The sequence below is a fragment of the Schistocerca piceifrons genome, chromosome 2 (assembly GCF_021461385.2).
Source record: "Schistocerca piceifrons isolate TAMUIC-IGC-003096 chromosome 2, iqSchPice1.1, whole genome shotgun sequence".
NCBI lineage: Eukaryota > Metazoa > Arthropoda > Insecta > Orthoptera > Acrididae > Schistocerca > Schistocerca piceifrons.
The window spans coordinates 1,102,545,221-1,102,571,234 of NC_060139.1; the positions used below are offsets into that span (position 1 = coordinate 1,102,545,221).

At 41.0% G+C, this 26,014-nt stretch overlaps 1 protein-coding gene across 3 annotated transcripts in view; it reads right to left on the minus strand.

Moving 5' to 3' along the window:
* The window catches only part of LOC124773559 (diphthine methyltransferase), a 152,398-nt gene that overhangs the window by 14,042 nt on the left and 112,342 nt on the right, over positions 1-26,014 (minus strand). For all 3 annotated transcript variants that reach the window (XM_047249413.1, XM_047249414.1, XM_047249412.1), the window contains one exon: positions 9,839-9,977. In XM_047249413.1, coding sequence (XP_047105369.1) covers positions 9,839-9,977 — 139 coding nt within the window. The remainder of the gene's footprint in view (positions 1-9,838; positions 9,978-26,014) is intronic.

Here is a 26,014-nt window from a genome sequence, read left to right on the forward strand (position 1 = left end):
AGCTCAGGAATCAGTAGTGTGATCCCTGTGTCGTCAGGGGGCTCAGCCAAATAGGTACATAACAGCCCTACCACACGGACTGCCTACACGTGCCGGTCACCTAGTGGGGGGAAGGGGGCTACAGTGGAGAAGGATGAGAGAAAGGAATGGGGGGAGAGGAATCCACACCACAGGCTCACACTAAAGACAAAAAATTTAGAACTGGAGATCAAACACCAAGGGGGAACCAAAATGCCAGAAAGAATGAAAGAGGAACAAAGTCGCGAGGAATATAGGGAATGAGGTCAATAGCCGGCTCGACATAAATCAGAACAGCGAGAAAGGGGGAGGAGGGGGCGGAGGGGAAGGAGTGAGGATAGGGAGGGAGGTACACGGTGAAGATAATGCAACCCGGGAAGGAAGAACGAGCTGCAATAGCTTGGGGTCCCGTGTGTACCACACGTGACTTACGAAAGAACTGTGAGCCCCTGGGGAACCCCAGTACTGATATTGCATTTTGTTCTGGTCATTGGGTCCTTAAAGTAAGTCCTCTTTGACACTCATACGTTTTCCCTAAATACATTGGTGAGGAAGATAATGTGTCAAAAGGTGTATCAAATGAATTGCATCTTCCCTTTTTTATTTTGTAGATTTGCCTTCTTTATTCCTTGTAGTTCTTTCAGATTTTTTATTGTTTACAGCTAAATTGTTCTGTTCTTTGTCCTCTGCATGTAAATTACTGTTGCTTCCAGTCAGTTCTCTGTTCGATTCCTGAGGGTTCATAGGGACATAAATCGCACACAGCTGATTTTGCATTGTAGCTATGAATTTTCTCCGATATGTTAGAATGATTTAACGGTAAATGCTTGTTTTATTGTTATTATTTATATATTCACATGTGCTAAGCATCTATCATGACTGTATCATTACTTCTGAGATAGTTGAACAGCCTGACTTGATTAGTTTTAGTACCCAAAGTTTTTACATGTTTGTTGAACTCCCTAGTGATTTTCTCCACTGATATTAATTTAACCATCTGGTTTTTTAAGTTACTTCAAACTTCCTCTTATGTAAAGCATGGATAGCATCTTCATTGTCATGTTTATTTTCTAGATCTGCAACTACTGCTATGTCATATTCCTCAAATTTTCTTGTACAGTTGTTATTTGTTACTCCATTGAGGGAAGTTTTTGTGCAACACTGTTGCCATGTAGAAGTTAAAATTGTCTAATTTTTTTGTACATCTCATTTCAATACAGCACCATTTGCATCTGACTCAGCCAACTGGCATTATTATGGTTCTCAGCCAACTAGCCAGCTATGACTCTCATCATATGTTGTGCTCGGTAAACTGTGTTCGTAACCGGATTGTTTAATCTACATCTCTCAGCTATGACAGGACCTCAGTTCTTAACTGCTGTAGAATATACTAATACATACTGCCAGTGACAATATATTTCTTAAGTAGAATTAGATGAAATGAGTAGATAACAATTTATTTGCAGTACCACAAAGCAGATCTGTTCAGTATCGGTTTAGGGCCATGACAGCATAAAGCTAACGGCATTTGTTCCACGATCACAGGACCTCAATCCGTGGGACAAGGTATCAGTGTCACTGCTGTGCAAACTACAAATGCAAGTGACATTCAAACAAATATAGAAAATGCATGCTGGGAGATACACAATCACACAATTAGTGGAATAACTGCCACAGTATCTTCAACAAATCTTATGTTGTCATCCCCATTAAGATATGAAAGACAAGCAACAATAAAAATTGCATAAAATATCCCTGTGAAGTATTGTAATGCAATGGCACATTACAAAATTAATGTTTACTAAACCTGTGCCCTGCATGTTACATTAACTGCAACAATAAACAGTATGCAGTTTGTTTATATTTGCTGACTGACTGATCCTACGATATAAATAGAAAGACATCAACTTGGCTTTGAGTGCAGTGTGCAGATATACTTGTCAAGTAGCCAACATCAAACTATTCACAGATTTGACGGAGCAAGTGGAACCAGTAGGATGTCATCAGTAATCAGAATACTGTCCACTGGCTTGTGGTCTGAAGAAAAAGTAAGATGGGGTGACACCAAAATTTACACATCACCCAAAAAGGAATTAAGGAGCTTTTTTTGCACTTGGTAGTAGTACACAAGTAAACTATTTTTCTCAGAAGCACATACTTTGATTCCTCCTCTCAATTCAAAACACTTGTTTCAATATGAAATAAGCAAACGGCACAAGATTGACACGAGTTTGTTATTGTAATCACAATCAGAAACATTGAAAACACCTGAAATTTCTCCATTCTTTCATCTGACAGGCTATTTCCTTTCAGCATTACAACCACTCACAGATTCTTATATAGGTACATGTGGATATTGCGTATTTCTGCACAATGAGCTTTGAGCTTTTTTTTTTTTTTACCAAATTTCTGACACATTCTCCCAGAAGTACTCACCCCACATGCAGTACAAAGGTTCTGTGCCAAGTCTGTTGCCTTCACCCATCTCTCTATTTTACAAAGTCTCGAACAATGTTCCAAGCATTCAAAACCCAATATGTAACAGCAAGATAAATGTTACAACTGCAAATAAGAAAATGATAGTCGATAATGGACTCGTAGCGACATGCCGTGTTTGCCCAGTCAGATGGCACCTGGCATTAGGTGGCGGGTGGCATATGGCCAGTGGCTGCTGTAGGGCAAGGAAACTGTTTGAGCGTGAAATATTCAGATCTTAATGTAGCCATCCCCCCCCCCCCCCCTCCCCATGAACCATAGACCTTGCCGTTGGTGGGGAGGCTTGCGTGCCTCAGCGACACAGGTAGCCGTACCGTAGGTGCAACCACAACGGAGGGGAATCTGTTGTGAGGCCACACAAACGTATGGTTCCTGAAAAGGAGCAGCAGCCTTTTCAGTAGTTGCAGGGGCAACAGTCTGGATGATTGACTGATCTGGCCTTGTAACATTAACCAAAACGGCCTTGCTGTGTTGGTACTGTGAACGGCTGAAAGCAAGGGGAAACTACGGCCGTAATTTTTCCTGAGGGCATGCAGCTTTACTGTATGGATAAATGATGATGGCGTCCTCTTGGGTAAAATATTCCGGAGGTAAAATAGTCCCCCATTCAGATCTCCGGGCAGGGACTACTCAGGAGGACGTCATTATCAGGAGAAAGAAAACTGGTGTTCTACGAATTGGGGCGTGGAATGTCAGATCCCTTAATCGGGCAGGTAGATTAGAAAATTTAAAAAGGGAAATGGATACGTTAAAGTTAGATATAGTGGGAATTAGCGAAGTTTGGTGGCAGGAGGAACAAGACTTTTGGTCAGGTGAATACAGGGTTATAAATACAAAATCAAATAGGGGTAATGCAGGAGTAGGTTTAATAATGAATAAAAAAATAGGTGTTCGGGTAAGCTACTACAAACAGCATAATGAACGCATTATTGTGGCCAAGATAGACACGAAGCCCACGCCTACAACAGTAGTACAAGTCTATATGCCAACTAGCTCTGCAGATGACGAAGAAATTGAAGAAATGTATGATGAGATAAAAGAAATTATTCAGATAGTGAAGAGAGACAAAAATGTAATAGTCATGGGTGACTGGAATTCGATAGTAGGAAAAGGAAGAGAAGGAAATGTAGTAGGTGAATATGGATTGTGGGTAAGAAATGAAAGAGGAAGACGCCTGGTAGAGCACAACTTAATCATAGCTAACACTTGGTTCAAGAATCATAAAAGGAGGTTGTATACATGGAAGAAGTCTGGAGATACTGACAGGTTTCAGGTAAATTATATAATGGTAAGACAGAGATTTAGGAACCAGGTTTTAAATTGTAAGACATTTCCAGGGGCAGATGTGGACTCTGACCACAATCTATTGGTTATGAACTGTAGATTAAAACTGAAGAAACTGCAAAATGGTGGGAAATTGAGGGGATGGGACCTGGATAAACTGAAAGAACCAGAGGTTGTAGAGAGTTTCAGGAAGAGCATAAAGGAGCAATTGACAAGAATGGGGGAAAGAAATACAGTAGAAGAAGAATGGATAGCTTTGAGAGATGAAACAGTGACGGCAGCAGAGGATCAAGTAGGTAAAAAGACGAGGGTTAGTAGAAATCCTTGGGTGACAGACGAAATACTGAATTTAATTGATGAAAGGAGAAAATATAAAAAAGGCAGTAAAGGAAGCAGGCAAAAAGGAATACAAACGTCTCAAAAATGAGATTGACAGGAATTACAAAATGGCTAAGCAGGCATGGCTAGAGGACAAATGTAAGGATTTAGAGGCTTACCTCACTAAGGGTAAGATAGATACTGCCTACAGAAAAAGTAAGGAGACCTTTGGAGAAAAGAGAACCACTTGTATGATTATCAAGGGCTCAGATGGAAACCCAGTTCTAAGCAAAGAAGGGAAAGCAGAAAGGTGGAAGGAGTATATAGTGGGACTATACAAGGGAAATCTACTTGAGGGGAATATTATGGAAATGAAAGAGGATGTAGATGAAGATGAAATGGGAGATATGATACTGCGTGAAGAATTTGATAGAGCACTGAAAGACCTAAGTCGAAACAAGGCCCCGGGAGTAGACAACATTGCATTAGAACAACTGACAGCCTTGGGAGAGCCAGTCCTGACAAAACTCTACCATCTGGTGAGCAAAATGTATGAGACAGGCAAAATACCCTCAGACTTCAAGAAGAATATAATAATTCCAATCTCAAAGAAAGCAGGCATTGACAGATGTGAAAATTACCGAACTATCAGTTTAATAAGTCACGGCTGCAAAATACTAATGCGAATACTGTACAGAGGAATGGAAAAACTGGTAGAAGCCGACCTCAAAGAAGATCAGTTTGGATTCCGTAGAAATATGGGAACATGTGAGGCAATACTGACCCTACGACTTATCTTAGAAGCTAGATTAAGAAACAGCAAACCTACGTTTCTAGCATTTGTAGACTTGGAGAAAGCTTTTGACAATGTTGACTGGAATAATCTCTTTCAAATTCTGAAGGTGGCAGGGGTAAAATACAGGGAGCGAAAGGCTATTTACAATTTGTACAGAAACCAGATGGCAGTTATAAGAGTTGAGGGACATCAAAGGGAAGCAGTGGTTGGGAAGGGAGTGAGACAGGGTTGTAGCCTCTCCCCGATGTTATTCAATCTGTATATTGAGCAAGCAGTAAAGGAAACAAAAGAAAAATTTGGAGTAGGTATTAAAATTCATGGAGAAGAAATAAAAACTTTTAAGGTTCGCCGATGACATTGTAATTCTGCCAGAGACGGCAAAGGACTTGGAAGAGCAGTTGAACAGAATGGACAGTGTCTTGAAAGGAGGATATAAGATGAACATCAACAAATGCAAAACAAGGATAATGGAATGTAGTCGAATTAAGTCGGGTGATGCTGAGAGAATTAGATTAGGAGATGAGACACTTAAAGTAGTAAAGGAGTTTTGCTATTTGGGGAGCAAAGTAACTGATGATGGTCGAAGTAGAGAGGATATAAAATGTAGACTGGCAATGGCAAGGAAATCATTTCTGAAGAAGAGAAATTTGTTAAAATCGAGTATAGATTTATATGTCAGGAAGTTGTTTCTGAAAGTATTTGTATGGAGTGTAGCCATGTATGGAAGTGAAACATGGACGATAAATAGTTTGGACAAGAAGAGAATAGAAGCCTTTGAAATGTGGTGCTACAGAAGAATGCTGAAGATTAGATGGGTAGATCACGTAACTGATGAGGAAGTATTGAATAGGATTGGGGAGAAGAGGAGTTTGTGGCACAACTTGACAAGAAGAAGGGATCGGTTGGTAGGATATGTTCTGAGGCATCAAGGGATCACCAATTTAGTATTGGAGGGCAGCGTGGAGGGTAAAAATCATAGAGGGAGACCAAGAGATGAATACACTAAACAGATTCAGAAGGATGTAGGCTGCAGTACGTACTGGGAGATGTGAGGGTTTAGATGCAGCAGATCAACAGTGGACCAACTATTTACCCTACGTCAAACAACTGAGAAATGCTGGGAATATAATACAGACATGCACATGCTCTTCATTGACTTCAAAAAAGTCTATGACAGTGTACATGTGGGTACTATAATCAGAGCACTAAAAGAATTTGAGTTTCCATCGAAAATAATTCGCTTGGTGGCATTGTGTCTAAAACAAACACTCTGTAAAGTGCAGACAAGTACCGGACTATCAGAACAGTTCAAAGTTCGAACTGGCCTCAGACAGGGAGACACCCTCTCCCCTATATTATTGAACCTTGTGCTGGAAAAAATAGACTGGGAATTTATGAAAACTGACCTCATTGGAATACCCTTAGACAACATGTCAATGACCCGACTGGCATACGTGGATGATATAATGCTAATCAGCGGTAGTAGAGAAGAGCTCAGAAGAATGGCAGGCTCGTAATGCAAGATTGCCAGTAGGGCAGGCCTGCAAGTCAGTGAAGATAAGACAGAATACATGGTCCTGAGCAAGTCAGCAACAGATGGGGACCCGCTCACTGTGGGCAGTCTCCGATTCAAAATGTCAAATACTTTCAAATACCCTGGTAGTTTCTGCAATGATCAGAACATCTGTGAAATCAAAATAAATGCAAGAATTGTTGGAGGCAACAGAGCATACGTTAGCCTTCAGGATGTGCTGAAGAAAAGATCCCAGTCAAGAAGTTTTAAGATCAGGCTGTACCAAAGTATGATTATGCCAGTGGGTATGTACAGTTGTGAAAGCCTGACCTTTAGGAGAACAGACGAAGAGAAACTACTTGTTTTCGAATGAAAAATCCTCAGAAAAATATATGGTCCTGTGATAGATTCACAAACAGGGGAATGGAGAATTTGACAAAACCAAGAATTAAAAGAGCTTTACGCATCAGCCTGACATAAAATGAATAATAGGAAGATGGTTGACCTGGGCTGGACATGTAGCAAGGATGAATGAAGGGAGGATACCCCACGATGTGTTTCTGGGAGCTGTAGCTGGAAGGAGATATCGAGGATGGCCGCGGACAAGATGGAAGGACAGTATTGACAAGAACACTGAGGACATGGGACTAGGAGCGGGTGAGTGGTGGCAGGAGGCTCGCAATCAGGAGCGATGGAGGAGTGTGGAGCAGGATATGGTCAGTAAGGCCCGAGCCATTGATAAGTAAGTAAGTTTTAATTGTAATTTCTGTAAATTTAACTTTAAACAATATTTAGTTTCAGGACCTATTATTGTGACGATATATAAGAGCCCGATTTTTGGTCGCAGGATAGTCAGTTCATGGCTGAGTTTCACAAGAGTAACCTGTGCTGGTTAGAACAACAACAATGCTTCAAATTAACTGTGGAATAAGAGTCTGCTCCATATGTACCTGATCATTCTTCAAGAACTGTGAACTTTGTGGTTAGGTTTTTACTGCTCGTAGATGTTCAACAGTAAACTATTGTAGCGGTATGTGGAGGTTCGCCTGCTAACTTTTAATGAGGGTTATTGGAAGTTATAAAACAGTGCACTGGCCATATGACTGTGTATTATTAGGGGGTTGTGAAAAGTGAAATTAAAGTACTGTTAAATGCAACTGTGTATCTGTCGGCTATGTTATTTACTGTAGCCTGTTTCCAAATTACAAACCCCAATTTTCAGCCAGTGTAGCAAGGCAGTAGTCAACACTGAGGATAACAAATGAAGAAATAAAAACAGGTGAACTGCTACAATATGTACACTCTAATGGGTTTACTGCTAATACTAACAATCTGTTTCTGAGAAACTGTGTTACACTACAGCAATGCAAGACAGAACAATAATTTCCATGTAGATTTTCTCTCTTTACGTACAGGTCAATGTAAGGGTCTTTGCTACAGTGTGAAGGTCTTCATTTAGTTTCCATCTGATATAATGCATGAAATAGGGAATCTCCATAGATTAAAAAAAACACACATACCTTATTGACTACTCAGTCTATAAATTATCGGGTTGTCTAGAATCAGTATTTGAAGATTCATGACAGCTGAATGACAAGTAGTAAACTGACGTCTAGTTGCAAAGAATGTTGCTAGTCAATGTTCTATGACAGATATTGAAGTGTTAATACAGATAGTTAGCTAGCAATATGTGACAAACTCTAGATATTTAATACAACTGAGAAAGCAAGAGCTTGTGGTGCAGTAGAATGCACGTATGTCCTAATATGGGGTCGAACACTGAGATTTAAAGGGCTTGCATGGAGGAGGAAGTGTTGGCTCATATATAAACTGTTACTGTGCCATTTACATTTTTATATATATTGCTTGAGGTTCTTGTGAATGGCAGAATAGCAATTAGCAGTTGACAATGTGTCAGAGGTGGAAGAGGGAGAAATGTAATGTGACCAGTAGATAGCAAACCACCTCTGACAGCTGTTGCACTCACAGTGGAGGGAGGGCAAAGGGTGCAGCATAATGTTATCCACAGGTGAGCATACAAAATGTAATCATAATTGTAAAAATGTCATGTTAAATGAAAATGTGAGTTCTTTGAATGTTCTCATGATGGTGATACCAGACACCAAACATTCACTGAAGGCAGCTTGTAGCCAGCATATTGAATAAACATGAATGTTAACTGCAGGTTTGTCGATAAAAATTTGTGCGAATAAAACAATAACAAAAAAAGTCAGCCTAAATTTGGTAGATCTATGTGACCTATAAAATGGTAATGCGATTGAGCATTTCTGGTCATAACAACATACAACGTAGAAAAATAACAAAATTTGTTAAACCACAATGAATCAAAATTATTATTACTATATCCTAGATGATTAAAAACAAATGTCAAAAGCTTTTTACAAAGTAGAAGCATTCATATTAATGGTCCTATGTTAAATTTAGTTTAAGACATCAGAGACATTTTATTTAAGTTTAACAATTATTAAATACCGCCTGTTACCCACGGCTATGCTCGCAAATCGATAGTTGAGTTATGATGTGTGATGGTACCCCAGTAAGCTATTGTACACGCAATAACGTCAACTGCATTCACGTGTCTGCCTCTTCTTGTAAGCACAGCTCACAGTGGGCCCTGACGCAACACACGGCAACACACAGCACTGCTGCTGAGTGGTGCCTGCGGAGGGGCATTGGCATCTGTACATTGTACGGCATATAAAGTTTGCTACAAATTTAATAATTTTTTAACTCGGTTTATGTTCACTGAGATGAGAAAAAGATATTCCATTCTTTCCTTCATCCTCTTAGTGGTTCTGCTCATGGTTCAAGCTATCTCCATAGCACATTTCGTCAAAATTGGTTCAATGGTTTAGTTGCCCGGAAATATAACCAACAGAGTTAATTCTGCATTTAACAATATTGGTATGGAAGTGAGGATTATACACATTGAGGATTGTATAAGTATTGTACCCCAACCCTCAGCCAAGGCTGTGCTTGCATGTCAATAGAGAGAGAGAGAGAGAGAGAGAGAGAGAGAGAGAGAGAGAGACTCACCACTCTCACACTCTCTCTCTCGCTCTCACTCTCTCTCTCTCTCTCTCTCTCTCTCTCTCTGAAAAACACACACACACACACACACACACACACACACACACTAGCAGCTGCAATAGACGCATCTCCAGTGCCAGATTTGTGTGTGTGTGTGTGTGTGTGTGTGTGTGTGTGTGTGTGTGTGTGTTTTGTTTACTAGACTAATAAATCCTTGATCAACAGATATAAAATAAAAAATATATATGTTTGTGATGGAAGACATTGGGAATATCAAATTTACACATAACTGCACAAGAAAAAAGAAATTGCCGGCCAAATTTTTACATATAATGTCATATGATTTATGTCACAGAACATACCTTCCTGAAGCCAATGTATTGGGATGCATTGCATTGCAGTGTAGGCTCGTCACACCTGTTTCGTGACTCTTATTTGTTACTGTTGGTTGACTAACGCCACATCTCAAATCGAAGGTGTGAAACTTGCAGTCATCTCCACCTTTCACAACAGAAAAAATGGTTTCTATGTGTAATAACATTCACCTGTGTTCTTTTTGAGAAAGAATTGGCAAGTTTTAACTGATCATGATGTCATGATAAAACTTTTTAAGACCAAGAATCTGCTATCACTTTCCATTCAAATCTATAAGGGTATTCATGATAATATAATTACAATAAAAATATAGATTACAAAATACCAGGGGCGTTCAATAAGTAATGAAACACTTTTTTTAACCCTATTTTTCAACAATCTCCAATCAATGTGATGGCCTTATACCACCACACTGAGAGGGCCTGTACGCCCACATGGTAGCACTCTACTGATCGATATCAGAGTCAATGTCTTGCTGCACTGATACCCTTTTCATCATTCGTATACTGATTCCTGCAGAGTGCATCCTTCACTGAACCAAACAGACAGAAGCTCTTTATGGGCTTCTGCTAGGAAATGAGAAACCCAGAACGCAAACATCTTTGAGTATCCCCACTTGTGGACAAGTGTGTCAGAACTATCAACAGAGGTGTCCAGCTGAGCAGTAAGTTGTTCAACTGTGATTCAACGATCACCTCAATGTTCCAACATTGCAGGAGTCACAGCCGTGTACGGCCAGCTGGCACACGGGAGATCGGACAGGTTTGCACCTCGTTGCGACGTTGACAGGTACCTCGCCCGACGACTCGCCCTGCTTCTTTTCACTGCCAGGTTGCCGTAGACATTCTGGGAGCATCTATGAATATTTTTGATGCTCTGGTTTTCCACCAAAATGAATTCAGTGAGAACTCCACATCTCTGTTACATATGCCACTTTGAAGGCTACGTATAGTGCTGCCACCTATTGGAACTTTATGAAACTACAGGGGTTGAAGCAGGAATATTCCACAATGTTCCACAATAAATTCTGCATTTTTTCAAATGAAACTGGTTGAGAAAAAAATGTATTGGATTACTTATTGAATGCCCCTCATGCAGGTCACATGAAGTAGAAAAATAAGCATGGCAAGGTACGTTTTGGTAGAATGCAAATAATCTAGGAGTTTAGGAGACCACAACCAAATAGTTACATAGTTACATTCTGAGTCATTTAGAGGCACACAAAAAGGGATTAGAGCTTATCTAGCTTTTGGACAAATTCTTTAACAAAACACACACACACACACACACACACACACACACACACACACAGTGCAGCTACATTTGTCTGAAAGCTAAAAACGTTTTAATTGTTTTTTTTTTGTGTGCCTGTTGATGACTCAGTGCTTCTACTATTTGGTGAAAAGCAGAAAATTATTACACTATATGTATTACAGTGTTGTGTTGAAACTTTTTTCCTTGTAGCCATACTGAATGTCGCTAAAAGTTGCTGCCATGTGCAATGAGCAGTTAACACATAACTGATGTGAGCACCTCTTACTGCATTCCTTAATTCACATTTTAAAGAGATGGTGCAAACAAATTCAGTGAGGGTGACACTTGAAACAACTCCACTTGTGCAAATAATGTACAGGAGTACCCGTGGTTATTCCCAAATAGTGTCAGGAAGATTCCTGTACACAACTTGATAATTTTCCAGTAATTTTGCCTTTATGTCGTCATAGGTGGCCTGCTTGAGTTATCTTTTCATTAATAATGATAGGGTCTAATCCACCTAATTTCTAGCATCGGGGGGTTAGCAAGTGTTGGAGATGGTCAATTTTACAGTGGTACTCTGAGAAAAATAGGTAGAATAGCACTGAAATTATTAGAAGCTGTGTGCTTACAACCATGGTCTGAAACTGAACCCACATTTAAAACTGGAATATGAGGGTAGACTCTAAAGACATGTCAATATGTATATTATTCAACTGTGTTCCCACAGAGGTTTGAAAACTGCTTTGGATATAAATCAACAAAGAGAAACCTTTGGTGACAGAGAAGACCAACTATAGAATTAGCAAACAAGTAGGAAAAAAGTGCACGACCAACTGTTCTGGGAGACGGTGAAGCACCACAGAACAAGTTGATGTGGGAATTATAAGTAGTGCCAGTGTAGACCAGAATAAGAAGTACAGCATCATATACAGAATACAGTGCAACCAGCAATGAGGGATGGCCGCTAATGTGAGTACTGCTGAAGATATATGCAGCACAAACATGTTGATGCTTTCTTGACCATTTGGATAAATTGCCTGATGGCTTCTGCACTCAAATGTCGGTGCAACAGCTACATATAATCTGCAGCTGCAAGCTCGATTCCAGTCCACCAACAGCAGTGGAGGGTGAGCCACTCTTGACGGCTAAATGTCAGAAAAAACATCGAACAATTAAGAGACAAAGATCACGAGACAGAAGACAACAGGCAATTTGTTATATTTGTATGGGGTATAAATTGCAATTTGTAATTGGAAAAACAATTTCTTGGTAGGGAAGGCACAGCACTGTATCTGGGATGGAGACTGCTCTACAGGTATAGAAGTAACTTTGGGTATGCTTTCAGCAAAATGTGTTGGGCCCTTAGGTTTTCATGTTGTACGTTAATGATCTTGCACACAATATTAATAATAACCTCAGATGATGCAGTTATATATACCGGGTGAGTCGGAAGTCGCAGTACACCCCCGCTACTTCCAAAACGCCGCAGGAATGGGGAAACCAAAATTTTCCAGCAAGGTATGGGTGAGGTGGTCCAACTTTTATGCTATGCACTGAACATGGGTGCCATCTTGAAATCGGCCATCTTGAATCTAAGCTTTTTTTTATGTAAAGGGGGGGGGGGGGGGTCATGTGACATATCAAATAACATCAGCATTTTCTGACATGTTCATTCCTGCAGTCAGATTTGAAGTAGCAGGTATAGTTCAAAAGTTACAACACATTTTGGTAGAAATTACAGATTGAACTGTTCTTCATAAAGGACAGTCATTTAATATGTTCAACACTGTGTCCCTCTCGGTCAATGCACATTTGAAGGCACTGAATCCAACTGTCTTGCATTCACAAAGGTTTTCCACAGAAATGCCAGCTAATGCTTCTTCAATGCATTTCTCGAGATGGTGTCTGTTCCTTATTGTCTCCACATATACGGGTTGCTTTAAATCACCCAACAGATAAAAGTGGAGCAAGATCAGGTGATCTGGGTGGCCACTCCATGGAACCACATCAGCCAAACCAATGTCCACAAAACTGACCATCTAACCACTGAGTAACAACTGCTCTGTTATGAGGTGGAGTCCCATCCTGTTGAAACTAAGAGGGAAAGCTGCCATCTTCATTAAGAACTAACAGAAACACCACTTCTTGCAGCATTTCCAGATAGCATTGAGCATTTAGGTTCTGGTCCATGAAAATGGGTCAACTTCCACACCACACCATAATCTTTATGTCACCAGCTACCTCAGACAGTTCCATCCAATGTGAATTCTGGTCTCTCCAGTATCTGTGGTTGTGATGGTTGACTTCACCACTGACAAAAAAGTTTGTTTCATCACTGAACACGATACCCTGTGCAAAAGAGCGATCTTGTTGAACTTGCTCTGGGGCCCACATATGCAAAACTGCATACGTCTGTCTGTGTCACCCCCTGCTAGGTGCCGGAGTAGTCGAATCTCGAACGGATGCTATCAGTAAGCACGAAGGATTCGTAGGATAGATGCCTGGCTAATTCCACATTGTATGACAAACATTATGTGCTGCAGTGTGGGCTCTTCACAAAGAATGCCAAAACCACTGTCGGGGTTGTATCATCAGTAGCATTTTTTGGACGGCCACTCTGTCCCTTAGCTACAGTCCCACTTTCTCTGAATTAGGAAATTAAGCATCTGTCAGTGTCCTGTGAAATTGGAGGTCTGTCTGGGAGCTGGTTGTTAAAATCTCCCACTACAACATGGACACTCCATTCTACAGACATTAAAATAACCTCAGTTTTCTCTTCTTTGGTCAAAGCCATCTTCAGTTACCTGAACCATAACTGCTATTTCAAACATGTTTACAGGAATGCCCTTGTCAGGAAATGCTGATGTCATACGATGTATCACACGACTCCCTTCCGATTTAAGGAAACTGGTTTAGATTCAAGATGAAACAATGGAAACTCTATGTAGGAATTGTTGAGAAGTACGCACACCTCGTGCACACGACTGTCAACTCCAGAATCTGGGGCCGGAATGCAACATCACGTGGGATGCAAGCAGGAATCTGCACGGTGTGGGGAAATGGAAGGGATAGTAGTTTATGGGTGGGGAGAGAGAGACGAACACTGTCTGGCGGAGTTCCAGGGACTCGATTATCACCAGGTGCAGCATTGGAAGGTTGTGGGGCAAGGAGTTGGGGGAAAAAAGGAACAAAAAAGGAGAGAAGTGAGGAAAGATGGGCAGATGCGTTGGCAGGGGGCTGCAAATAAACGGGATGGGAAATGAGAATGGGGAGGAGACAATAGGGCGGACGGGATGGAAACTGTCGGGTGGAGGGCATTTGGACAGTACGTTACCGTAGGTCGAGGCCGGGATATTTACAGGAGCGGAGAATGTGTTGTAAGGGTAGCTCTCACCTCCACAGTTAAGAAAAGCTGCTTGTGGAGGGAAGGATCCAGATGGCTCAGGTAGTAAAGCAGAATACATCAACCCAGCACTTCCTAGTCTAGTCCTTTCACACATTTATTTACCCCATAAGAGGCCACCAGTCATTTACCAGATCTGCTGCAAACATTGCACAGCTTTTTATATTGGTACGAATACCAACTAATTGCCCACATGGGTTAACGGCTACCAAAGTAGACCACCCTGTGGCACAACACACAGCTGAACACAACAATGGCTGCTGCACTACTTGAGCCGTCTGGGTCCTTCCCTCCACCAACAGCTTTTCTGGAGTATGCAGATGGGAGTTATCCTAACAACACATTCTCTACTCCCGTAACTAACTCTGCCTCACCCTACAGTAACATACTGTTCCCGTGCCCTCCATCCAACAGTTTCCACTCCCTCTGTCCTATCGTCTCCTCCCCACTCTCATCTTCCACCCTGTTTATTTGTTGCCCCCTGCCAAGGTATCTGCTCATCTTTCCCTGCTCCTCTCATTTTTTGTTCGTTTTTTCCCACCTCCTTACCCCACAACCTCCTGGTGCTGCACCTGTTGGCATTCCAGTCCCTGCACACTCCACCAAACAGCTTTCGCCTCTCTCCCCACCCATACAGTACCTTCCCTTCCCCTTCCCCACCCTCTACAGATTGCTGCTTGCATCCCATGTGATGTTGCATTGCAGCCCAAAATGCTCGAGTTGGTGGTCATGTGTGCTTGAGGTGTGTATGTGTGAATGGTGTGTGTGTGTGTGTGTGTGTGTGTGTGTGTGTGTGTGTGTGTGTGTGTGTGTGTGTGTGTATTTTAGTTTTACTGGTGAAGGTGGTGGCTGACAGCTATATGTGAGTGTCTTAATTGTGCCTGTCTGCAGCTGGACATGTCATCTATACAGTAAGTAGCAATCTGTCTTTTCCTACATTGTTTAGCTTCAGGATGGCCAATTTTAAGATGGCACCCATGTTCAGTACATACCGTAAAATATAGATCAACTCACCAGTATCCAACTGGAATATTAGAGTTTCCCCATTCCTGTAAGGTTTTTGACATAATAGGGTGTACAGTGACTTCCGACCCGTCCTGTAGATTATGTTAGTACTGCCTGCAGAAAGCTGTACAAATATTCAGTCGAATCTCGAAAAAATTTTAGAGTGGTGCAATGATTGGTAACTTGCTTTAAATGTTCAGAAATGTAAAACTGCATGCTTCACAACATGAATAAAAATTGAAGTGTCCCACAACTACAGTATCAGTGATGCACAATTCAAATTCGTCAGCTCGTACAAATACCTGATGCGACACGGTAGGGATATGAAATGGAATGATCGCATTAGCTCAGTAGTAGGTAAAGCATGTTGCACACTTTGGTTTACCAGTAGAATACTAGGGAAAGATCTTTCATCGGAAAAATTCCCTTCAGATGCTCACATCTTCAGATCGAGTCCTCTCTGCACCTGTACACCTGTATGACTTCCTATCACTACTTAAATCATTAGGTCAATTTCATAATTGTCTTTTCACAATCCCTCTCCATCATCCCTCCCACACCTCCCTTGGCCCCTAGAAGATTATCTAAGATACATTGGTCAAACCACTCAGGACATCTAACTGTGGCTTTTTACTTTACTCTCACTGAGAAGCTCCCTGCCTTTTTAGACCAACATCTTCAACCTACTGTTCATAGCCTATCCTGTGACTAAAAGGTGCTAATCACTCTTACCACTGGCTCTCAACAATTCCTGGCACTTCACCACCTGTCTCCCTGTTTATCAATGCCGATGCCACTTCCATTTATATCAGTATCCCCAATCCTCACAATGTTGCCGATGTCAAACGCTACCATCTCTGACAACTGGCTGAATCGAAATGTACCTCTTCCACCCTGGTAAATGGGACTAACCATACTCTCACTTGTAACTATTTCCATATTAAAGATACTGTCTACAAATAAATCCACAACACTGCCATTGTCATTCAAATATGACTGCCCTATGCCAACATGTTCACAGGTCATATACACCGATGAGCCGAAACATTATGACTACCAGCTAAACAGCTTGTTTGTCCATCTTTGGAACAAAATACGTCACTGATTCTGCATATCCAGAATCGGTAAGGTTTGTGGAGGTATGTGGCATTTCATCTCTACTCACAAGTCATGTAATTCACATAAATAACAAGCCGCTGATCTGCATATGCGGTGATGGTGCCCGATAGTGACCCAGATGGGTTCTGTAGGATTTTCGTCATGTGAATTTGGTCGCCGATACACCAATGAGAGTGCACTATAATGCTCCTCAAACCACTGTCGCACAGACAATTATATTGCTGAAAGATGACACTGCCGTCGGGGAAGACACTGAGCACGAAGCAATGTAGGTGGTTCACAGTTATCAATTACTACCAAATGTCCCAGGCAAGTGCAGGAGAATATCTCTCATAGCATAATACTGCTACCACAAACCTGCGTCCATGGCACATTGCACCTTTCGAGCTGCCATTCACCTTGATGAAGGCGTTCATGAAGATGACCATCGACTTAATGTAGCAAAAGCGTTATTTTTATCTTTTATTTACACGTCAAGTTCCGTAGGATCACATTGAGGACCAAATCTACAAGGTGATGGAACGTGTCAGTACATAATATTTCAATGTAAAAGTAATACCAGATAAAAATAAGTCAAGCCATCAGTTTAAGTTCATGCACTCAACAATACAACAGGAACCAGCTTCATTTTTAAAGGAACTTCTCGACAACATAGAACGAGTGACCCATGAGGAAACTATTCAGATTCAATTCAAAAGTGTGTGGATTACTGAGAAGAGTTTTGAATTCTTGTGCTAGCTTATAGAAAATGGATGCAGTAGTATAATGCACATCTTTCTGCACATGAGTTAAAGAAGTCCGATCCAAATGCAGGTTTGATTTCTGCTGAGTATTAAATGAGTGAAAGCTGCTTAATCTTGGGAATAAGCTGATATTGTTAACAAGAAATGACAGTAAAGAATATATGTATTGAGAGGCCTATGTGAAAATACCCAAATTATGAACAGGAGTCAACAAGAGGTTCACAAACTTACACAACTTATTGCCCGAACCACCCATTTCTGAGCCAAAAATATCCTTTTATAATGGAAAGAGTTACCCAAAAATATAATGCCATATGACATAAGTGAATGAAAATAATAAAAGTAGACTAATTTTCGTGCCGAACGCTCACTTACATCAGATACCATTCGAATAGTAAAAATGGCAGCAGTAAGTCTCTGAACAAGATCCTGAACGTGGGCTTTCCATGAAAGTTCACTATCTATCTGAACACCTAGAAATCTGAACTGTTCAGTTTCATATGCCCATTCTATGAAATTAAAATGGCAGGTTTTGTTGAATTGTCTGTTGTTGTTGTTGTCTTCAATCCTGAGACTGGTTTGATGCAGCTCTCCATGCTACTCTATCCTGTGCAAGCTTCTTCATCTCCCAGTATCTACTGCAACCTACATCCTTCTGAATCTGCTTAGTGTATTCATCTCTTGGTCTCCCTCTACGATTTTTACCCTCCACGGTGCCCTCCAATGCTAAATTTGTGATCCCTTGATGCCTCAAAACATGTCCTACCAACCGATCCCTTCTTCTAGTCAGGTTGTGCCACAAACTTCTCTTCTCCCCAATCCTATTCAATACCTCCTCATTAGTTACGTGATCTACCCACCTTATCTTCAGCGTTCTTCTGTAGCACCACATTTTGAAAGCTTCTATTCTCTTCTTGTCCATGTTTCACTTCCATACATGGCTACACTCCATACAAATACTTTCAGAAACGACTTCCTGACACTTAAATCTATACTCGATGTTAACAAATTTCTCTTCTTCAGAAACGCTTTCCTTGCCATTGCCAGTCTACATTTTATATCCTCTCTACTTCGACCATCATCAGTTACTTTGCTTCCCAAATAGCAAAACTCCTTTACTACTTTAAGTGTCTCATTTCCTAATCTAATTCCCTCAGCATCACCCGACTTAATTTGACTACATTCCATTATCCTCGTTTTGCTTTTGTTGATGTTCATCTTATATCCTCCTTTCAAGACACTGTCCATTCCGTTCAACTGCTCTTCCAAGTCCTTTGCTGTCTCTGACAGAATTACAATGTCATCGGCGAACCTCAAAGTTTTTAATTCTTCTCCATGAATTTTAATACCTACTCCGAATTTTTCTTTTGTTTCCTTTACTGCTTGCTCAATATACAGATTGAATAACATCGGGGAGAGGCTACAACCCTGTCTCACTCCTTTCCCAACCACTGCTTCCCTTTCATGCCCCTCGACTCTTATAACTGCCATCTGGTTTCTGTACAAATTGTAAATAGCCTTTCGCTCCCTGTATTTTACCCCTGTCACCTTTAGAATTTGAAAGAGAGTATTCCAGTTAACATTGTCAAAAGCTTTCTCTAAGTCTACAAATGCTAGAAACGTAGGTTTGCCTTTTCTTAATCTTTCTTATAAGATAAGTCGTAGGGTCAGTATTGCCTCACGTGTTCCAACATTTTTACGGAATCCAAACTGATCTTCCCTGAGGTCGGCTTCTACCAGTTTTTCCATTCGTCTGTAAAGAATTCGCGTTAGTATTTTGCAGCTGTGACTTATTAAACTGATAGTTCGGTAATTTTCACATCTGTCAACACCTGCTTTCTTTGGGATTGGAATTATTATATTCTTCTTGAAGTCTGGGGGTATTTAGCCTGTCTCATACATCGTGCTCACCAGATGGTAAAGCTTTGTCATGACTGACTCTCCCGAGGCCATCAGTAGTTCTAATGGAATGTTGTCTACTCCCGGGGCCTTGTTTCGACTCAGGTCTTTCAGTGCTCTGTCAAACTCTTCACGCAGTATCTTATCTCCCATTTCGTCTTCATCTACATCCTCTTCCATTTCCATAATATTGTCCTCAAATACACCGACCTTGTATAAACCCTCTATATACTCCTTCCACCTTTCTGCCTTCCCTTCTTTGCTTAGAACTGGGTTGCCATCTGAGCTCTTGATATTCATACAAGTGGTTCTCTTCTCTCCAAAGGTCTCTTTAATTTTCCTGTAGGCAGTATCTATCTTACCCCTAGTGAGACAAGCCTCTACATGTTTACATTTGTCCTCTAGCCATCCCTGCTTAGCCATTTTGCACTTCCTGTCGATATCATTTTTGAGACATTTGTATTCCTTTTTGCCTGCTTCATTTACTGCATTTTTATATTTTCTCCTTTCATCAATTAAATTCAATATTTCTTCTGTTACCCAAGGATTTCTATTAGCCCTCGTCTTTCTACCTACTTGATCGTCTGCTGCCTTCACTACTTCATCCCTCAGAGCTACCCATTCTTCTTCTACTGTATTTCTTTCCCCCATTCCTGTCAATTGTTCCCTTATGCTCTCCCTGAAACTCTCAACAAACTTTGGGTCTTTCAGTTTATCCAGGTCCCATCTCCTTAAATTCCCACCTTTTTGCAGTTTCTTTAGTTTCAATCTGCAGTTCATAACCAATAGATTGTGGTCAGAATCCACATCTGCCCCAGGAAATGTCTTACAATTTAAAACCTGGTTCCTAAATCTCTGTCTTACCATTATATAATCTATCTGATACCTTTTAGTATCTCCAGGGTTCTTCCATGTATACAACCTTCTTTTATGATTCTTGAACCAAGTGTTAGCTATGATTAAGTTATGCTCTGTGCAAAATTCTACAAGGCAGCTTCCTCTTTCATTCCTTCCCCCCAATCCATATTCACCTACTATGTTTCCTTCTCTCCCTTTTCCTACTGACGAATTCCAGTCACCCATGACTATTAAATTTTCGTCTCCCTTCACTACCTGTATAATTTCTTTTCTCGTCATACATTTCATCAATTTCTTCATCATCTGCAGAGCTGGTTGGCATATAAACTTGTACTACTGTAGTAGGCATGGGCTTTGTGTCTATCTTGGCCACAATAATGCGTTCACTATGCTGTTTGTAGTAGCTAACCCGCACTCCTATTTTTTTTTATTCAATATTGAACCTACTCCTGCATTACCCCTATTTGATTTTGTATTTATAACCCTGTAATCACCTGACCAAAAGTCTTGTTCCTCCTGCCATCGAACTTCACTAATTCCCACTATATCTAACTTTAACCTATCCATTTCCCTTTTTAAATTTTCTAACCTACCTGCCCGATTAAGGGATCTGACATTCCACGCTCCGATCCGTAGAACGCCAGTTTTCTTTCTCCTGATAATGACGTCCTCCTGAGTAGTCCCCGCCCGGAGATCCGAATGGGGGACTATTTTACCTCCGGAATATTTTACCCAAGAGGACGCCATCATCATTTAATCATACAGTAAAGCTGCATGTCCTCGGGAAAAATTATGGCTGTAGTTTCCCCTTGCTTTCAGCCGTTCGCAGTACCAGCACAGCAAGGCCGTTTTGGTTAATGTTACAAGGCCAGATCAGTCAATCATCCAGACTGTTGCCCCTGCAACTACTGAAAAGGCTGCTGCCCCTCTTCAGGAACCACATGTTTGTCTGGCCTCTCAACAGATACCCCTCCGTTGTGGTTGCACCTACGGTACGGCCATCTGTATCGCTGAGGCACGCAAGCCTCCCCACCAACGGCAAGGTCCATGGCTCATGGGGGGAGGAAAAATTGTCTGTTAGAAACTGTAAAAACTGAGTCTTACTGTGATTTAGCATTAGTTTATTTTCTACAAGCCAGGAAATAGGGTCATGTACTACACTATTTGAAACTGAGCCAATGTTGCACACAACATCCTTTACTACCAAGTTAGTGTCATCAGCAAACAGAAATATTTTAGAGTTACCCGTAATACTAGAGGGCAAATCATTTGTATAAATAAGGAACAGAAGTGGTACCAACACTGATCCCTGGGGCATCCCCCATTTGACTGTACCTCACTCACACCCCACATCACAGCCATTCTGAGCACTGTGAATTCAATGCAGTCTGCTGCTAAAGTAAGAGGTGAAAGAATTGTGAGCTACTCCCCGTATTCCGTAATGGTCCAACTTCTGGAGCAATATTTTGTGATCAATACAATCAGATGCCTTATTTAAATCAAAAAATATTCCTTGCATTCGAAACCTTTTGTTTAACCAACCCAGCACCTCACAGAGAAAAGAGAATATAGCATTTTCAGTTGTTAAACGACTTCTAAAGCTGAACTGTACATTTGATAGGAAATCGTGTGATATAAAATGATCAATTATCCATACATACACAGTCTTTTCAATAACTTTTGTAAACGCTGATGACATAGATATAGGTCTAAAATTATCTACATTATCCCTTTCTCCCTTTTTATAAAGAGGCTTTATTACTGAGTACTTTAATCGTTCAGGAAACCGACCATTCCTAAAGGAAAAATTACAAATATGGCTAAATACAGGGCTAAAATGTGCAGCACAGTACTTTAATAATCTGCTAGACACTCCATCATAACCATGAGAGTCCTTAGTCTTCAGTGATTTAATTATTGACTCAATCTCCCCCTTGTCTGTATCACAGATGAGTCTTTCAGACATCAGTCTCGGAGAGGCATTTGCCAAGAATGTTATACGATTCCCTGAAGAAACTAAATTTTTGTTTAATTCACCAGCAATATTCAGAAAATGAGTGTTAAATACTGCACACATATCTGATTTATCAGTAACAGAAATATTTTTACTGCGAACTGACTTTATATCGTCGACCTTGTGCTGCTGACCAGACACTTCCTTCACAACTGACCATATGGTTTTAATTTTATCCTGTGAATTAGCTATTCTATTTGCATACCACATACTCTTTGCCTTCCTAATAACATTTTTAAGCACCTAAACAATACCGTTTGTAATGGGCTACAGTAGCTTGATTGTGACTACTTCTAACATTTTGATATAATTCCCACTTCGTTCTACCTTATATCCTTATCCCACTCGTCAGCAACCCTGGCTGCCTATTACTGCTAGAACATTCTAATGGAAAGCAACTCTAAAAGAACATGAGAAATGTGTTAAGGAAAGCATTGTATTTGTCATCTGTTATCGGCATTATAAACATCCTGCCACTCTTGTTCTTTGATGAGTTTTAAAAAACTCTCTACTTCCGCTGGATTAACTTTCCTACATACTTGGTAATTGTATGTGACATTTGTTCAAGTACAAAAGCCTTTTAGTGTTAAAATTTGTGTATCATGGTCTGAAAGCCCATTCACCCTTTTACTAACAGAATGCCCATCTAGTAAAGAAGAATGAATAAAAATATTGTCTATGGCTGTGATACTGTTCCCCTGCACCCTAGTTGGAAAAAACACAATCTGCATCAGATCATAAGAATTTAGGAGATCTACCAACATCCTTTTTCTTGCACCATCATATACTCAATTAATATTGAAGTCACCACATATAACTAATTTCTAGTGCTTGCTATAAAGTGAATCAAGTACCCTCTCTAGCTTGAACAGAAATGCTCTGCAGTCAGTGTTAGGGGACCTATAAACAACAACAATTAGAAGTTTAGTTTCACTAAATTCAACTGCCCCTGCACAACATCCAACTACTGTTCAACGCACTGCCGTGATACATTTATGGACTCACTCCACAAGGAACTCCTTGAAAAATGACCAGCTAATCTGTATCCTGGTAAAGGCAGCTTCTGAATTGTCAAATTATTTAAGTGGTGCTCCGATATACCAATAATTTCAGAGTCAACATCTATACCATAAGCAGTTCACTAACTTTATCTCTAATACCTCTTATATTTTGATGAAATATGCTAATTCCTTCTCTATTTGGTAAATGACATCCTCTGAAGGTGATCTCTTAGTTAGTGGGACTTCTTTTAAGCAGGTATGCCTATCAGCTGACTTCAATCTAAAAAAATGTGCAGCTCTAACACCAACTACCACAGGAATTTTCCATGAGTGACCCCACCACCACCCACTACACTGTCACCTACAACCTTTGCCAGCCCCCTCTTCCCATACCTATTGAGGTGCAGGCCATGCCTACTGAAATCCGATCTACTGATAGACCCTACTGGCACCACTGAAATGTGACCCACGCCCTCTGCTATCAGTGCCCTCCCCAGCCCCATGTTACCGTGACTAACAGCCGAATTAAGGTGAGGCCGATGATAATGCTGAAACAGTTGCACGAAATGCACATTAGTGCCACCAGTTTGAGTAGCTATCTTTATCAGGTCACCACCTACATCATATTCCCTGTCTCTATCAAGACTGTTCCCTGCTCCACCCACTATCACTACCTGATCCTCCTCCATAAAATTCCTACTAACTCCCCTATGCTGTCAGTCATTTGAGCCAACCCTGCACTAGGCTTCAGAATGCTGGTGACCTGGTACTCACTCCCCAACACTTCCTGCAACTGCTGGTCCACATCTCTACTGTGCAAACTACCTAGCAACAGAACCTCCTTCTTTCTGTTAGACTTTGCAACTGACCTAGGCTTCTTAATTGCTGAGGACTGCTACATGTTTCCTACACCTACAGCTACAAGAGGCTCCTCTCCACTCAACTCTGACAGTTGGTCAAATCTGTTGTATATACGTAAAGTACAACTGTTTGAATACCTCCTCCTCCTAGCTGCCTTCTTGCCAACTGCAAGTTCCCATTCCCCAGCACACTTCACCCTCCTCAACCTATCTAGTTCTACATCTACATCTACATCTGCATCCATACTCTGCAAGACACCTGACGGTGTGTGGTGGAGGGTACCTTGAGTACCTCTATCGGTTCTCCCTTCAATTCCAGTCTCGTATTGTTCATGGAAAGAAAGATTGTCGGTATGCCTCTGTGTGGGTTCTAATCTCTCTGATTTTATCCTCATGGTCTCTTTGTGAGATATACGTAGGAGGGAGGAACATACTGCTTGACTCCTCGGTGAAGGAATGTTCTCGAAACTTCATCAAAAGCCTGTACCGAGCTACTGACCGTCTCTCTTGCAGAGCCTTCTACTGGAGTTTATCTATCATCTCTGTAATGCTTTTGCGATTAGTAAATGATCCTGTACTGAAGTGCGCTGCTCTTGCTTCGATCTTCTCTATCTCTTCTATCAACCCTATCTGGTATGGATCCCATGCCAGAGAGCAGTATTCAAGCAGTGGGTGAACAAGTGTATTGTAACCTACTTCCTTTGTTTTCGGACTGCATTTCCTTAGGATTCTTCCAGTGAATCTCAGTCTGGAATCTGCTTTACTGACGATTAATTTTATATGGTCATTCCATTTTAAGAGGAAGTGGGATATGTCCGGAAGTGCTGAGGATGGGCAAGCATACAAAAGTGCAAAGAAGGAGGCAAAACGAGCCGTGGCTAAAGCTAAAGCTGAATCAGTAAGGGAGGCATACGAACAACTACAGAAAAATCAGGATATGAGACAATTGATATGGATAGGCAACTCAAGAGATAAAGCTTCTAAGGATCTAACAGCAATAAAACAAATTAAAGATGAAACGGGAATAATTCTGCATGAACATGGAAAAATAATCCAAAGGTGGTTGAATTATTTTGAGAAATTGCTGAATGAAGAAAATGTAAGAGTGAGAACTGAGGAAGTAGGGGCAAACGAAGGATTAACGATGGATAGAAGTAGAGATGAAGTCGAACGGGCAGTTTAAAAGATGAAAAATGGGAAGGTAGTTGGCCCAGACCAGATCCACATTGAGGTATGGAAGTGTCTCGGTAAAAAGGGAAGAGTTCCTTTGGGATTTAATGAAGAAGATTTGGCGACAGGAGGAGATGCCAGATGAGTGAAGAACTAGTGTAATGATCCCAATATTTACGGGGAAAGATGATGTGCAGGACTGCAGTAACTACAGAGGTATTAAACTGATGGCACACACAACGAAAATTTGGGAAAGAGTTATAGAGCCAAGATTACGCAAGGAGACTGTGGTGTGTGAAGAATAGTTTGGGTCCATGCCTGGGAGAGGAACACCTGATGCAATATATGCCTTAAGGTGAATAGTGGAGAGACATGGTGAGCTACAAGCCGATATACATAAGGCTCTCATTGATTTGGAGAAAGCATATGACAGGGTCCCAAGGGACAAAACATGGAGAAGCATGAGAGAGCAGTGCGTGCCAGAGAAGTATGTGAGGGTAGTGAAGGAAACGTACAGAGGAGCAATGACACAGGTGAGAAGTAGTGTGGGCATGACAAAGGAGTTTCCAGTAAAAGTAGGGTTACATCAAGGGTCTGCACTTAGTCCCACTCTCTTTGACCTGATTATGGATATGCTGGTGAAAGATGTGAAGAAGGAAGCACCGTGGAATATGATGTTTGCGGATGATGTGGTTCTTTGTGAACAGAGCATCGACAGACTTGAGGAAAAGCTGGAGGATTGGAGGAAGGCACTAGAAGAAAGAGGGATGAAAATTGGTAGGGGAAAGTAAGAATATTTAGCACTGAAGGATTTGCAGATGATGATGATGAGCT